At 36.9% G+C, this 16,574-nt stretch overlaps 1 protein-coding gene across 1 annotated transcript in view; it reads right to left on the bottom strand.

Moving 5' to 3' along the window:
* The window catches only part of LOC121384670 (C3 and PZP-like alpha-2-macroglobulin domain-containing protein 8), a 49,031-nt gene that overhangs the window by 11,853 nt on the left and 20,604 nt on the right, over positions 1-16,574 (bottom strand). The window contains exons 13-21 of the mRNA XM_041515154.1: positions 14,996-15,076; positions 14,137-14,311; positions 11,382-11,593; positions 9,285-9,452; positions 7,863-8,032; positions 4,105-4,245; positions 2,976-3,063; positions 2,066-2,146; positions 930-1,035 (exon numbers count right to left, since the gene is read on the bottom strand). Of these exons, the coding sequence (XP_041371088.1) occupies positions 930-1,035; positions 2,066-2,146; positions 2,976-3,063; positions 4,105-4,245; positions 7,863-8,032; positions 9,285-9,452; positions 11,382-11,593; positions 14,137-14,311; positions 14,996-15,076 (1,222 nt within the window). The remainder of the gene's footprint in view (positions 1-929; positions 1,036-2,065; positions 2,147-2,975; positions 3,064-4,104; positions 4,246-7,862; positions 8,033-9,284; positions 9,453-11,381; positions 11,594-14,136; positions 14,312-14,995; positions 15,077-16,574) is intronic.

The raw sequence follows: 16,574 nt of genomic DNA, 5'->3' as shown, positions 1-16,574 counted from the left end.
AAGACACATAGCTGGACACTTTTTGAAAAATGTATGTTATCAGTATAGGTAGTACTAAACCAAATATCTTCCGGCTGGGTCAAAGTGCGAGGTGCACCGAACTTTTGATAGAGAAGTGAACAACACAAGTCCTGTGATTGGTTATAAATGTGAGTGTGTTGGTTGTAAAAAATAATAGTTTCATCTGGGTAAAAAAAAATTGCAATTTTATTTCATCTAGTACCAATGTGTCAAGTAGCCTTGTGCTTGAAACATGTATGGGGTACCTGTAAAAAAAAGTACTCGAATTTTGTGCAAAACTAGGGTAGTCATAGACGCTACCCGTTATCTCAGAAACGAGCAGCTTGACCCCCATTTTTTTCTGATTCACTTTAAATGTAAGGGGTGGTAGTATTTATATCCGTGGTGTTTATGTCGGTTGATACGTTGCAGATAGGAGTTTTAGCCACATGTTACTATTGTCGTCTATGGGATTTGATTTGGTAGTATACACCCTTAAACATTTTAATGACAACATTTTAAGACTGCCGACTAATTTATACAACAGGTTTTTTTTATAGAACCAGTCCATATATATAGAGAATAACTAGTTCATGACATCGGATATTTGCTTTATCCTGTGAAGGTAAGAATGGGAAATTCTGCGAGGCTCTGCCGAGTGGAATTTCTCATTCGGCCTGAACAGGATAAAGCAGATATCCAACATCATTAACTAGTGTTAAAGTGTTAAAGGAAAAGTGTGTCACTAACAAAATACAGGGTCTGAACCCCACTGAAAGCTATAATGTATTGTACTGAAAATAATTTAATGATAGTATTGCATATGGGTTGAGGATGAGGATCAGAACAGATATATAGCAAAGCACCCACCAGATGGATTAGAACCATAACAAATTATCACTGAAATATGTAGATAAAACTGTTTTTACCTCTTTTGCCTTGCTCAGTTAGTGTGATGGCAGCAGGACGATGTCGAGATACAACATTCTGATCTTTAGCTAAAAATCCAAAACACGTTGATTCATTGTCAGGAACCTGTTAATGGGATGAACAAAACAATGATGTTAGTATGTGTTAAGCATATGATAGTTCAAAATGAGACTGAGGGCTGCCTACTAGGACGTATACATCCAATGTCTTTATTTTCTGATTACTGTTTTTGTTGAAATTTAACTTATATAGTTTTACATGTCTCCTGAACATTTATGTCCCCCTTCCTACCAAAAGACCATAAACAAAACAGGAAGACAAAATGTGAAAAAGTGGACTGGCCTAAAAAAACGTTTGCAAGGAGTTGTGGTTAGCAGTCCTCTATATAAAGTTAACCCTAACATTACTAACCATTTATTATAGTTTCCTGATGCAACAAAGAATTTTGTTTTTATTAGTCTATTAAGGTGGTCATACAAATTTCTTAAACTATGTAAAATACAGTATACAGAGCCGTAGTTAATACATATGTAGATTTAAATATTAGACCACTCAGATTACTCCTAAAAAGCAGTTTATTTTTATTATGAAAAATGAGGACCCAGCCAGCATAGGTGTTATTTGCACGTGGGCAGGACGTAGCCCAGTGGTAAAGCACTTGCTAGAAGGATGGTGGGCCCATTGGACAGTTCCAACCAGAGCACTACGGCTGGTATATCAAAGGTCGTGGTATGTGCTATCCTGTCTGTGAGATGGTGCACATAAAAGATCCCTTGCTACTAATGGAAAAATGTAGCAGGTTTTCACTCTATGTGTATCAAAATGACCATATGTTTGACATCCAATAGCCGATGATTAACAAATCAATGTGCTCTAGTGGTGTCGTTAAACAAAACAAGCAAACTTTTATTTGCATACTGGTTTTCCAGTTGAAAGGAATAAATTTTAGTACTGTATTAAGATATATAATAACAATAATAATTAATACTTGAATAGCTGAAGGTATTAACATTTTCCTTTTGTAAGGATTGTTTAAAAAAAAAATTGTCATTGTGTTCATGCTGTTCCAAATGTGGAATGTTTGCATGAAATAAATTATCTTATCTGATTTATAAAAAAAATGGTGAAGAATTACCGAGTGAAAATGAGTGACCAAGATCTCTTTGTAGTGATCATATTTATGGCTTTTCACACGACCATCTGTCATTATTAACATCTGAAATTATATAAAATCCAAAATTAATAACACATAAATAATGATGGCAGAAGTACTTATTTAAAAAAAAAAAAAAGAGAAAAAATACTAATCCGTTACAAAAAGTATGTTTTATTTCAAAGTATTTAATATTTCAAGGGGCGTGATTTAGCTCGCTTGAGATACTTGCGTTGCAGGATCGAACCATCTCGGTGGATCCATTCAGCTAACTGTTTTTTTTCTTGTTCCAACCAGTGCACCACAACTGGACAAAGGCAATGGTATGTGTTTTCCTGCCTGTGTGAAAGTGCACATAAAAGATCATTTGCTGCATTAGAAAAAATGTAGCGGGTTTCCTCTGATGACTATGAGTCAGAATTACGGTACTAAATGTTTTGATATCCAATAGCCGATGATTAATTAATCAATGTGCTCCAGTGGTGTCGTTAAACAAAAACAAACTACAAAAACAAACTTTAATATTTCAAACAGGTAAAATTATATTTTGGATAATAATGTGTTGGATATTAAACCAAGATGAGTCTTAAGGTGAGTAACTGTAATCTAGTTTTACTTTCATTTACACCAACATTGACCAACAATTTTTTGTGTTGCACTAATATATTTTTAGAATTAAAAAAAAAAAATCTTTTGGACCATAATACTTGAAAATCAACTTATTTTTATCAACATTATTTTCTAAAATGCAACCCAACTGTAACCCCCCCCCCCAAAAAAAAAACCCCACACAAACAAAAACAACCCATGTTTTTCAAATTTATGTTTACCCCCCCACCCCTTTGTTATAAACATTGCTGGTTTATGTTGACCTATTTAGTTTGCCACTGACCTGTTCTGCTGATATAGGTAAAGGTACGTAGCCACTCAGCATTCCCGCCTCAACAGTCACACCCTGTCCTGCCTTGCCGTCTGCTCGCCTGTCAAGTACAAATCAATCACAATGTTTAAACATAATGACTCAGTCTGTAGTTACTAGACAGTGAATTCTGTTTTAGCTATTAAAGATTCTTTGTGTTCAAGTACACATTACATACAACTTCTTGCTTATAGTTCCTCCCATCATTCTATTAAAATGCTGTTTTGTAAATAATTTCAGTTTGGTTTGACGTAAGAAGAAATGTTAAAGTATTTTGGAAATAACAAAGAAATACAATTTATGTGTGCAGTTTACAAATCAGTCGGCTTGGAAATAGTAGTAAATTACATAGTAGGAAAAAAAATTTGATCCCTCTGGGACAGACTGTAAGTTATAATTTTTCTTCTTCTTTTTTTTCCATTTCAGGCACCACCAGACAAGCCGGTGCCCCATTTATTTTCAGTTTGCCTGTATATATGTAAAGTTTTGCATGAAAAAGATCAGACTAAATATGAAAGTTACATGGCCTAAATTTGAAATTCCAGTCATGGGGTAGTGGTTAGTAATGAAAAAACCCAAACAAATAATTGGTCTGGGGGATTCCATCCATTGACCACAGCACCTCAAGCGAGTGCTAATCTAGACCTTGCCCCACTGAATACAAAGTCAGTCATTCAATTACATTTCAGTCAGGAGAAAAATAAAACAATAAGACCAGTGATGTTCCAATAATCGATTACAATCGAAAATTGATCAGTTTGGCTCTACTCATGTGATGATCGATTATAAAAATCGCAGAAAATATTAACTGTAATTGTTCTTACAGTTTTGATGAGGCACTTGATATAAATATGTTAGGGTTGGTATTTGTTGTTATATGTTCATAAAGAAAAAACCTGAAGAAACAAATTAAATAATTAAAGGAAAGAATTTGTGATTTGTAGGATCTAACCCGCTGAACATGAGAATAGGTGCATTTATAGTCCTTATAATTCCAATCCTTCTTGTGTGCATATAATTGTATAATCGAAGGTTGATTGGTTAGTGTAAACCAATTATACCCAATGATCAATGATGAAATTCGACTGATTCCGAAAACTACCTTAAACAGATTTCCACACAAATTGAGGCTCCGCTGAACGACACTCGAGTCACACCGTCGCGGCCTTCGTTTCCATTATCATCACTCGTGTTTGTAGCAGCACCGCAGCCAAATCCACAATACTTACACAGTGGATTACGCCTGAGAAAGACATTAAAAGAGAAAGTCAGGTTATCTTTAAAACAGATTTAGTGCAGAGTTCAACAAATCTACTAGCCCGATGCCCCGGGGCTAGTGCTTTTTAACACAGGACTAGTGACAAATGAAAAACCAGTAGCCTGATGGGCTAGTGGCTTTAAAAAACAACAAAAAAACAACAACAAAAAAACAAAACAAAAACACCGCTAGCTCACGATGTTTTTCCTCCACCAACGTACGTTTGATAAATGTTAATCTGACATTGGTCATCGCATAATGTCAACAAATCAATAAGTATATATTAATATTCAACTTGAACTAGATTTCTATAAAATGCAGTAACAAGAAGTTTCTACATCATCTATTACAACAATACACAGGATACAGACTTTGTTTTATTTTCGTTTCATGGACAGGAAACAACCGTAACAAAACGCATGTTTTTACTGGTTGTACAAGTCATGTGGTAGTAAAATCTCGCACATGTCAACAAGGTAACAAAGGTGTGAATAGCCAGTCCCAATTAATTAACAGGCTAGTGTAACTGAAGTACAACCCCAGTCATGTTTAGAATTACTGTGTTTTTCTTATTTATCTATTGTCTTCTAATTTAATGCCTCACTTACTTGGGATAGGGATGTTGGCAATCAGGGACCACAGCTGGTTATACCTGTTTAATGTGCATAGCAGTTTGGATAATGTTTCACATCTGTACAAGATAATATGTGTTTTTGTCTATCAATTAACTAGTTAAATCCTGCCAATATATTTGTTGATATCTGTCTGACATGGAATATATTGCCCTGTAAGCTATTTGAGCAACTGACATCACCGTTCCTGGTGACAATTCACTACCGAATACACTGAACAAGACCATACATTGTATTGTGCATTAAATTATTTTGTTTTGGGCGGTTAGAGCAGGGTTGAAAATTAGCGGTTGCCCGGTCGCCCATGGTGACCTTTATTAGCAACCATCGATTTTAGGGTCTGGCAAGCATGGTTCCAGTTAAAAAACGAAACACACTGAAACTGAACCGAATTGTGACAAAACACACAGCGTCTGCGCTGGCGCAAAATACATATCTGACAGCAGAAGACATATAGACCATGCTCTATATCTTGACAGTGCCTGACTCAGCTTCTGTGGTTTTGGGCTGGGTCGTTCTAAAAATAGAGCTCAAAACGTATTGAAGACACTGCATGTATTTTTAAAATCTGGAAGTCGTCGGCTTATTAGAATGGACTGGATATGTCATAATTATCCAGTAGAGCTGCTAGATAATTGTTATTTAATGTTATGGTAAATAAAAAGAATCATATTTAATTAGCTTATATTATTATGTGACAAAATCAAAATCTGTCTTGTATGTAGTTCGAACGTGAGCGCATGCACGCCTATAAAAATAACAATTGAATTTTCCATTAATATAGGGCTTATTCCAAAGGCCAGTTAATTGATTGTTATTGTCAGTATCATGCACGACACACACACACACACACACATACGTGCATGCACACACACACACTTTTACATTTTACTAAAGCAGAAAATATTAATTTTAGGCCATTGTCCGTTTGCGTCAAAAGGGAACTGATGAATTGGCAAGTAACTTCACAATGAATAAAGATAAAAATCATATAAAAACATATTAATTTATTAAATGTTAAACCCATACCGTCTCAAATTTTTAAAAAATGGGGTGGGGGTGAGGGGTGAGTTCAAGGTAAATAAAAATATATATTTATAAATTACCATCAAACTGCATAGATTAAATTTTCTTTTCTGATATAGGTTTAAATCAATTGATGGAACATATCCAAGGTAATCTGGACAACAAAACCGTAATACATGATCAGTGCCATATTTCTGCACAATGCAGTCGAATGGGTATTTGGCAAAATAGTGGATGATTCCATTCCTGTCTAGTGTCTGGTCTTTAGAGGAATTCCTTTACTTGAGATTTTACCCCCCTTGCATCGCTACAAAGAGGACTGCCACTCCCAGACTAGTTTAATTACTAAAGCATGCGCAGTTCTACATTTAGTCTCTTTGCATTGCATTTTTTTTTTAACTTCAGAGGCAATTCAAGTCATGCTGCATACCTTGCCTGTTCTAGCATTTTGTCTTCACCTCTGTGTTAAAAATTAGATTTAATATGTATAATTTAATGGTACTTTGTAAAGTAACATTTTAATTTTTACTGGATTTATTATTATTTTTATTTTCTTCTTCTTTTTTTTGAGTTGGTATGGGTTTAAAACTTAACATGTTTTTATATGAATTTTAACTTTATTCATTATAAAGTTAAACGCCAATTCATCAGTATTCCTTTGTACAAGTGAGCACATGGTTATTATTAAAATAACACATTCTAGTTTTGATTTTAAATTTCAATGTGATAATTGGAGGGCTAGTTGAATTTGAGAAGGGCCAGTAAGATTTGTCTTCAACTGACCTTTCTGGCGACCATGGTTTTCATGTTAGTTTTCAACCCTGTTAGAGAGAGGAGTTTGTTAAATTGCTTATGGGTGGGCGGGGATGGGGGAGGGGGCAAAAGTGAAAACGGGACAATGGTTTAGGATCAAACTTGACAAAATAGGGTAGGTCATGCAGGTTTTAAAAAACTAAATTATTATTTTATTTTTGAAACTTCACTCACCTGTACAGGTTGAGATAAATGTTCACTAAATAATACTAATACTAATAATACTAAAAAAAATATTTTTAAATAAAATTTCATACAATTTTATAGGTACTAAAGGGGTTGGGTTCCTTGAAACATTGTTTTTCAGTGCTATATAAAGTGTGTTGTAATTGATCAGAAATTTGGGCTAGTGCTTTATTTTGGTGGGCTAGTGGAATTTACAAACCCACTAACCCTGTGGCTAGTGACTTTTAAAATTTTTTTGTCATACCGTTTATATATATAAGTGTGATGTAAACAAACTCTTCAGTTTTGTTACAAGCTACATTGTCAGAAGAAAGTTTTATTAAAAAAAATTAAATGTTATACTGAAACAAAAAAAGAAAGAAAAAGAATGATTTCTTGTTATGAATGCCTAAAAATACTGATCATTACTTTCAGTAACAATGTATCCATAATAGGCCTCTTGTAAGTTTATGTCCCTCACAGCCCACAACTGAAGCAAGGAAGGAAGGAAGGAAATGTTTTATTTAACGACACACTCAACACATTTTATTTATGGTTATATGGCATCAGACATATGGTTAAGGACCACACAGATATTGAGAGGAAACCCGCTGTCGCCACTTTATGGGCTACTCTTTCCGATTAGCAGCAAGGGATCTTTTATATGCACCATCCCACAGACAGGGTAGTACATACCACAGCCTTTGATATACCAGTCATGGTACACTGGCTGGAATGAGAAATAGCCAAATGGGCCCACTGACAGGGATCGATCCCAGACCAACCACGCATCGAGCAGGCGCTTTACCACTGGACTACGTCCCATGCACTCAAATGAAACAAAGCCAAACAGACAAGATGGTCACAGAAAAATAAGCATCATCCTCAAGATGGCTATATGTGTCTAGAATGACATGCTTCCACTTTAAATGGAAATAAGCATCAATGAAAATAACAGAAGCTTACCGTGTCTGTATGTTTTCATCCCGCGTTAGTTTTAACGGTCCACGAGTAACAGAAATATTGTATCGACAGTTGTCATTTTTGCCAACTGGAACATTGTAAGATGCCTCTATTTGTACTTCTCCCAGACCTGTGCCACTAGATATAAACTTGTAATTTTCTCCAGTGGGAACCTGTAAACACAAATGAACAATAAGATGTCAATCTCAGATTCTACCATACAATCTGTAGTGTTCTCCAGTTGTATATCAAGGGCCAGTTATTCAAACGTTAGTTATATTAACCAGTGGTAAACAGAATTTTTCAAAACCAAATTCAGATCAATCAAAGGTAAACGAACTCAGGATTAATGTAACTATACTTTGAAAAAATGGGGCCTTATAAATACAAATATTTGAGATATAAATAAAAGCCATGTTTTAAGCAGAAGTTGAAAACACGCCAAAGTTTGTTTAATGACACCTCAAACACATTTTGAACTACAACCATTTGGTGTTTCAAATTTTACACCATCATTACTTACACTGTGATATGTTGGCAAATGCTCCATGAAAAGATTAAAACATTTAAAATGAAGACCAGTCATTAGATCAGACAGTAGGTGGGAATGGGAGACAAGGAGTGGAATGTGGTGATGGACAGCAAAACACAAGTAAAAAGATAGGATGTACTGACAGAGCAAGATGGGATAGAACTCAAAAAGATAGACAAAATCACATTATATATGTGTTAAAAATCCCACCAAACATTCTGAGAGTACTGCTAAAGCAACACAAGTCCTCTTCTGGGTGAACAACTAAATTGGTAAAATCCCCATGAAAATCAAGCTTGATATGTAACTACATAATAAAGCTATACACTAAATTTCAGATCACTATCTTCATGCATTGTGAAAAAAGGTCTGGAAAACTGTATGTGGAGCAGATGGTTGGGTGGACAGAAGACAAACCCATTTCATTATCCATATGGTTCAACATAACTGAGTTAATAATAATCATACAAAGCATACGCGTAATAACAAGTGTGATGACGTAATTGTGGGAAGTGACATCATAACATGACATCGCTTCTCCAGTCCTAGCTCAGACTGTGCATTTGAAATATGACATCATTTCATCGTCTCCTTCTAGTTGTGGTTGAAATATTTTGAGTTAGGTCTTGTTATTTATAAAGAAAACAACACTAATATGGATAATAAAGAAATGATTACACTTGCGTGTAAGTCGTACTGCTTTTACGAACCTTGTGTCAGGATTCATGTATTACCCTCGCTCTCACTCAGGCAATACCAAAATCCTGACACTCGTTTCGTAAAATCATTACTACACACACGCTTGTATAATAATCTCTATATAGTCCCCTCTGGCTCGACTGGTAGAGGACTAAAAACACATGATTACAGAGGTACTAAAATGGCAAACCCACATTTGAGAGTGCTTTCCGGACTATAGAATCCTTGTGTGAGAAATTTATAGTGCTGTGATATTTGGACGAATGTTCCGTGGAGATGTTACAGTGCAGGTCTGACCGAGGGTGCCGAGTGCTCCTGTCAAGACTGTAGGCAGCCAGAGCTTGAGTGGCTATTGCCGTGTCCTGAAATACAAAGTGTTAAAAATTCTCTATTAGCACAATATAGTCACACATTGATCTCTCCATAATTTGAACATTGGTTCTCTTGGCAAGAATAATATAATTAAGCAAAATGGCAATTTGTATTTAGATTAGGCCTACTTAGTCCTGCAACACACAATTTAGAAAAAAAGATCCCAAAACATTACCTTTTTTTAACAAATCTGAGGTGTTATTGACTCTGGCTCAATGACGAAAGTGGGTTATGAAGAAAAACAAATTGGGACAATTTAATATGGTGGTTGGGTTAATTTTCACCCTCCACCCCACCCTCACTTCCATGCCCAGACCACTGTACGGCCCTGCGTTTAATGGGAGCTGGTACAGGAAATAGGTACTGGGGAAAAAATATCAGTTGGGTATTGAGATTGGTCCTAGGATTAAGGTTATACAATAATCTAAAATGGCTACCCCAATTCAGAATGTATGCAAAGTATTAGCGAAAACCATAATGTAGGATTTGAATGGACAATGTAGAAATATTTTGACAAACAGCAGAAAACTTAGAAACAATACATATGATTAAAAATCTAAAATTCTCATGAAATCTAATATCTTTCATTTTGGATACCTTAACTATATATGATGGATGTTTGACTGCAACACAAAATGATTTTAAAACTGTTAACCAGGTCCCATTTGAGATATTGTATACACAGTGTCAGTGTTTTTTAAAACCACAATAATCAGGAAACACAGCGATAGGGTCTCATACCCTAATATGGTAGACATGCAAGCCAATCAGGTGGCAGTGTGACTGTGCACTCGCTCAGTCCAAGCTAGCTTCCAGTTACAGATCCATAAGTAAAAAACAGAGTTAAAAGTTTATTTTATTTAATGACACCACTAGAGCACATTGATTTATTTATCATTGGCTTTTGGATGTCAAACATATGGTAATTTTGACAAAGTCTTAAAAGGGGAAACCCGCTACATTTTTTCATTAGCAAGGGATCTTTTATATGCACCATCCCACAGACAGGATAGCACATACCATAGCCTTTAATATACCAGTCGTGGTGCACTGGCTGAAATGAATGAAGGAAATGTTTTATTTAATGATGCACTCAACACATTGTATGTATGGTTATATGGCATCAAAGATATGGTTAAGGACCACACAGATATTGAGAGAGGAAACATGCTGTCACCACTTCATGGGCTACTCTTTTCAATTAGCAGCAAGGGATCTTTTATATGCACCATCCTACAGACAGAATAGTACATACCACAGTCTTTGATATACCAGTAGTGGTGCACTGGATGGAACAAGAAATAGCCCAATGGGCCCACCGACAGGGGCTGGAACGAGGTCCAGAAGTAACGCTAACCAAGTTGTGTTTTAACCCCCTCTACTCCACACCATCCCACAGACAGGATAGTACATACCACGGTCTTTGATATACCAGTCGTGGTGCACTGGATGGAACGAGAAATAGCCCAATGGGCCCACCAACAGGGGCTGGAACGAGGTCCAGAAGTAAGGCTAACCAAGTTGTGTTATAACCCCCTCTACTCTAGGGTCTCCACGAGTACTTGGGCATGGGCATGGGCAGAGTCTAGCAAGACTCGAGTCCGTTCACAGGACTCAAGTACCTGTGCAAGGAAGAGAACTTTCATTTAATTATATTTTTTAATGTAATTTTATTATTATGCTTGCTGCCGGTTACATTATAGGGCTATCAGACATGAAAAGAAACAACATTTGAATGTGTGGAATACAATATTATCAATGGCATAATTTGGCATCCATATTCAGCGCTGGATCTTTATTCCTTAGTCTCATTATCATCTAGTGTCGGGTACTCAGGTCCGGGTTGAGTTTGACCCTCGAGTACTTGAGTCCAATATTTTGGAGTACAGTAGGGTCTCCACACCATATTCGGTACTGACCAGAGCGCCGACAAAGGCTCCGTTTGTTCCGCGCTGTCTGACAAGCCACTCAGCGATTGGTTGAACGTCCACCTCGGTGACCGTCTGTTCCAGGGAGACCAATAGAGAGTAGGCGGTGGCCTCAACTGTGAGCCCGTCCGGCCCCTGCTGGTACCAGTGAGGCTTCGTCATGTCCTCTTCCAAGTCCTCCTGGTCCGACCAATACACCAGGCCTGAAACATGGTGCACAAACATATATGACCTGGGCGAGGCAACGGAATAAATTGTTTAATGAGATCCCAGCATGAAAAAAACCCCATCAGTGTTTGGGTGTCAGACAAAGGTAAGTCTATGAAATTATGAATAAATTGCATCGAAATAAAACACAGTGTAAAGAGTGTACAAAAATATAAACACCATAGATTAGTCGATTTAGAATTTGAATAGACATGTCTGAAGTAAAATGGATGAAGGAATGGCAAAATAGTTTTATTTGTCTGCAAGAAACCCCCTAGCAATGTGTCATTTGAAGACAGATGTCCAAAATTGCATGCAGTAGATAAGTTAGGCTTCAAATCATGGACATTTTAGATATAAATGCATTGCTCTATTGAGCTAATAGGGGGAAATGCTATAAATATTCTAGCTTTAATCGTGTTAGAAGTGAACAATGGTTATGCCTAAGTGACTAAATTCAACTACACAGCTGCTGGGAAATATACACCTGGAAATTAATTAAGCACCACCTAAATTGTTTTGCCAGCTCAAAGGCACCTAGAAAGTTATCCACACTTTCTGTCCTGGACGGAGAAGCCGACCAAGGCCGGCACCTGTGCCCAGGACAGACGTGCGCTATAACAGCTTCCTCTGAATGTGCACGTTAAACCCTACTGGATTGGATTGGATATCCACGCTGACAGGGGTTACTGAGTATTTATCAGATGACATGGATATTTGTTTTTGTACTGTGATTCATTACACAAAGTGAAATTTCAAAAAGCAACCACACAAATGCAATGTTAGCACCATAGTTAATTATCATACATATTATCATGCATATTAAAATTTTATGGTTTCTGTTCCCCCCCCCCCCCCAATAGAATACATTAAATATTGTTGCAATGTCACCGTTGATTTCTATATGAATTTGTTTAACCATAACCTCTGTATAGACATCACATTAATTTCAGTGTTTTATATCTGGAAAATGGTCACAACTGCTTGCAATTTTAAGTCATATGGTCAGAACTAAGTTGTGCTTAATTATTTTCCAGGTGCATGTGTGACTGTAACAGACAGGAAGATTCAGTGGTAGGAGAGAATATGAAGCTGGAAAGACAAGGACTGGGATGTGAAGTTGGAACAGAGACTGGAATATGGAAGTTGTAACTGCAGTCATTAAACATGAGGGATTCTATCAACAGGAAGAAGGAAGTCTCACATCAAACATACACAAGACCAACACTGCATCACGATTATTATTGTAAATATATATATATTTCAATACTATTAGAAAGACCTTAACTCTTTCACCACTAAGTATTTATTGCACTATAGTTCCCTGCACCCTGAGTTTATATTGCAAATTTAGGGTCACATTAGGTAATGGATAAAACCAGTTAATCTATCAGTAATTTTGATTACAAACTATACATTTCCAGAAAGGGGAGTGGATAGACTGTCTAAATATAAAATAATATTTTTAAAATGATATACCATACAGGTGAAAACCAGGTAAATACAGGTAAAATTTGCATATCTTTCATGTATTTGATAAATGAAACATGGTAATAATGTGAAAATAAAGTCAAGATTGATCAATAAGTTATGTATTTAATTAATTTGAATTTCACAAAGTATATACAAGTTGACTTACAATGCCAGTGGAGCCACAGTGATTACAGGTATTGAACAACCCGAATGAAAGTTTGGTTCGCTTTCTCATGGCATTCATGTTTGTAAATTCCACAATTTTTTCAAACATTACATTGGTATAAAACAAAGAAAAATACTGAGTGGCCTTAGTGTCAATGTCAAACAATTTTACGGGGCCCGGATTTTTAGCAAAAGTTGATCGGCACCTAATTAAATATGGCTCACGTGTCCAGGTAAATTCAGGTGCATGATAAAACAATGGCAAGTCATCTTGCAGGTCGTCATCGGCATCATTTTCTTCTAAGTTTGCACGCTGAATGATGTTTTGTTCAAGCTCGCCAATTTCGATTAAATCAAACGCACCAAAGTCCATGTTATTCCACATTTCATCGTCTGAAAACTCATCGTCGGAATCTCCGTCATTGCTCACAACAGGTGAATTATCTCCGTTGGAATTCATTTCAAAATACAGATAAAATATTGATATAAACTTGCAAAAACTATTTGAAAACAACGTAAAACCTGGGCGCAGCCATAAACAAACTTCACACGTGGTTTATGCTCGCGCGAGATTTTAGCTAATTATAATAACGACGCGTCACTCGGCGCCAAATATGAACAGGTGTTACAAGCCGCTATACCGGCCTGTCGTGCTGAGCGGAGTTGTTATTTGTAAGCCGGTATACCGGCCTGTAGGGGTGAAAGAGTTAAGGAAGAATAGTTGTTTGTTATTTTGAAGGATTTTTCTTACAGATTTTATTTTTCTTGTTATGGTACTATGTTGTTAATAATGCTATTGCTGATGTTATCTTGTTTATGTTATTATCCTATTATTATCATTCTTTTCAATGATTATTATGGTGGGTTTTTTATCACATCAACTATTTTTTCATCCGCATACCTTCTGGTGTGACTTTCTTGGCATTAGTAAGCATGTGCAGTACATCTGGTAGATCTGGACTCTCTGTCAAATACAGGGCGTAGGCTACCTTGGCGAGAACCAGCACGTCAACTATCTCTTCAAAGTAGTCCTCCAGATAGAACAGAAGGGAAGCTTGCAGCTGCAGGTGGTCTGGCTGGGTAACAGTAATCAACACGTTCATACAGAAGATAAAAGTGAACTTTTTTCTCTCATAATTACACTACAGACCCTGCAGACCCTAGTTTCAGCACATGAAAATGGACACCCAAGTTTGGTTATTTACTCTAACACATCTGAATAATGATTAGATCAAATTCAAATATTTTCAAATCTGTGTGAAGCAATATGAAGTAATGACATGATTCTGCTATATTATTGATATACGATATAAGTTGACAAACGACATGTATTATTATTATTAATCATATTTCTTGCAAAACTACTATAATGTGACCATCAAAGTGATATCAAATGAGCACAGCCCTTGTGCCATGGTTATAAACTTTTAAATTCTAGATTCTAATCTCCAATAATCTTAAGACTTTAATGTCATGACAATGTGTTTAAATTACATGTATGCCTATATGACATCATTGAAGATATCTGTCGAGATTGAAGTTTTACAAGCAAGGATTTTGGCTACAGATTTTCTGAGCTATCTCAGCGCTATGTAATTATAAAACCATTACAAGCCATGACTTCACTACAACACACGCCCTAGTGACATCATAGCCTATGAGGGTTTTAAAACATTGTAGTGCTAATTAAGATAGCTTCGAAAATCTGGGCCCTGGTATCTGATATTAAGCTCAATAAACATACTGTTATTGTTTCTTACTTGTTCTGTTAGGTCACATTCCATCAGAGCTATCAACACTTCTGCAGCCAGGTTTGGAATCTTGTCCTGAGAACTCTGAAACTGCAAGATTTTAAGGATATTAATTTTAAACAACAACTGAGACATTAAAATTAAATTTGAAGTAATTATAATTCTAGATGATGCAAACATTTTCAGACTAGTCACAGAAATTGAATGAGACAAAAGAGTTGTAACGAAAAATTAGATATAGCATTAAAAGTAAGTAAAAACATTTTAATTGAAATATGAATAATTAAGAGAATAAAATAAGATAAAAAAACCATCTAAAAATATCAACACTCTTCCATGGTAAACATCAACACACTTCCTCAAGTAAATTTAGTTTTTCTCAATATATTTTCTGAGTGAGCATGACACGACTCCCCATAAACTTCAGTCACCAGTCTAGATCCCACCCTACTAAAATTCCTGCACATGTGCAGAGGCGGCATCATTGGGTGATGTTTCTGTCAAGGTCATCGATCAGTACAACATGCAATACAGAGTAGCATATATATACTGACACACAATGAAAATGCAAAAACAACTTTTCATTGCAAATAACGACAAACTACTAATGAATTGATGGATAATGTAATATGACATTAATGACTGGTATTCATGATACATTCACATGGAAACATGGCCAGTTATCATCAGTAATCGAGTTGCATTCGTAATCTAAAAGTTCAAACCCTCCCCCCATATCAAGGTCAGTATCTGGTGTGTCCACCATTGGCACGTGAGTATGCATGAAGACGATGGGGAAAGGATTGGCACAAACATCTCAAATAAGCCACAGGAATGTTTCTCCACTCCTCCTGCAACGCCTGTGCAAACTCAGCGACGTTATGCGGTGGTGGCTGGTGGTGACATACATGACATCCTATCTCATCCCACATGTGTTCAATTGGGTTCAAATCCGGTGAAACGGTGGGCCAGTTCATAACAGTGATACCGGCTTGTTGCAGGAATGCCTGGGTAATTCTTGCAGTATGTGGACGGGCATTGTCTTGTTGAAACAGAAGGGCATCGTGGACAATGATGAGATCACTCCTGAAATCACAGTTGATTTCCCCACATACCATCAGACAACCGCCGCCGAACCGATCACGTTCCCTCACACATCCGTCAGCATACCGTTTGTGGAGTCTCCTGTACACACATGCTCTTCCATCAGCAAAGGAGACAGAGAAACGGGACTCATCTGAGAAAACAATGCTCTGGTAAAAGGCTGGTGCAAACTGTAGTCTCGCAGCACGATGTCGCGGTGTCATGATGTTACCATTGTACGGGCGTCTGCATCTGAGTCCAGCCTTCCATGATGTCCTATTGTGTTGCTTGCTGACATCGTCGCAGTTCTGAACTGGTCACGGAGGTGGTGTCATCGAATCTGCCGATCTTGGCGTGGGGTCGTAACGGGATGTTGACCAGGTCGAGGTCGATCACGGACACTCCCGGTCTGTTGATGATGTTCAACAAGTCGTCCAATAGTTGATGGATGGACTCTGAAGGTCCTAGCAATTTGGCTTTGTGAAGTCCCCCCTTGAACCATGCC

Source organism: Gigantopelta aegis, chromosome 10 (genome assembly GCF_016097555.1).
Source record: "Gigantopelta aegis isolate Gae_Host chromosome 10, Gae_host_genome, whole genome shotgun sequence".
In the NCBI taxonomy this organism is placed as follows: Eukaryota; Metazoa; Mollusca; class Gastropoda; order Neomphalida; family Peltospiridae; genus Gigantopelta; species Gigantopelta aegis.
This window is presented reverse-complemented; position numbering and strand designations above follow the sequence as displayed.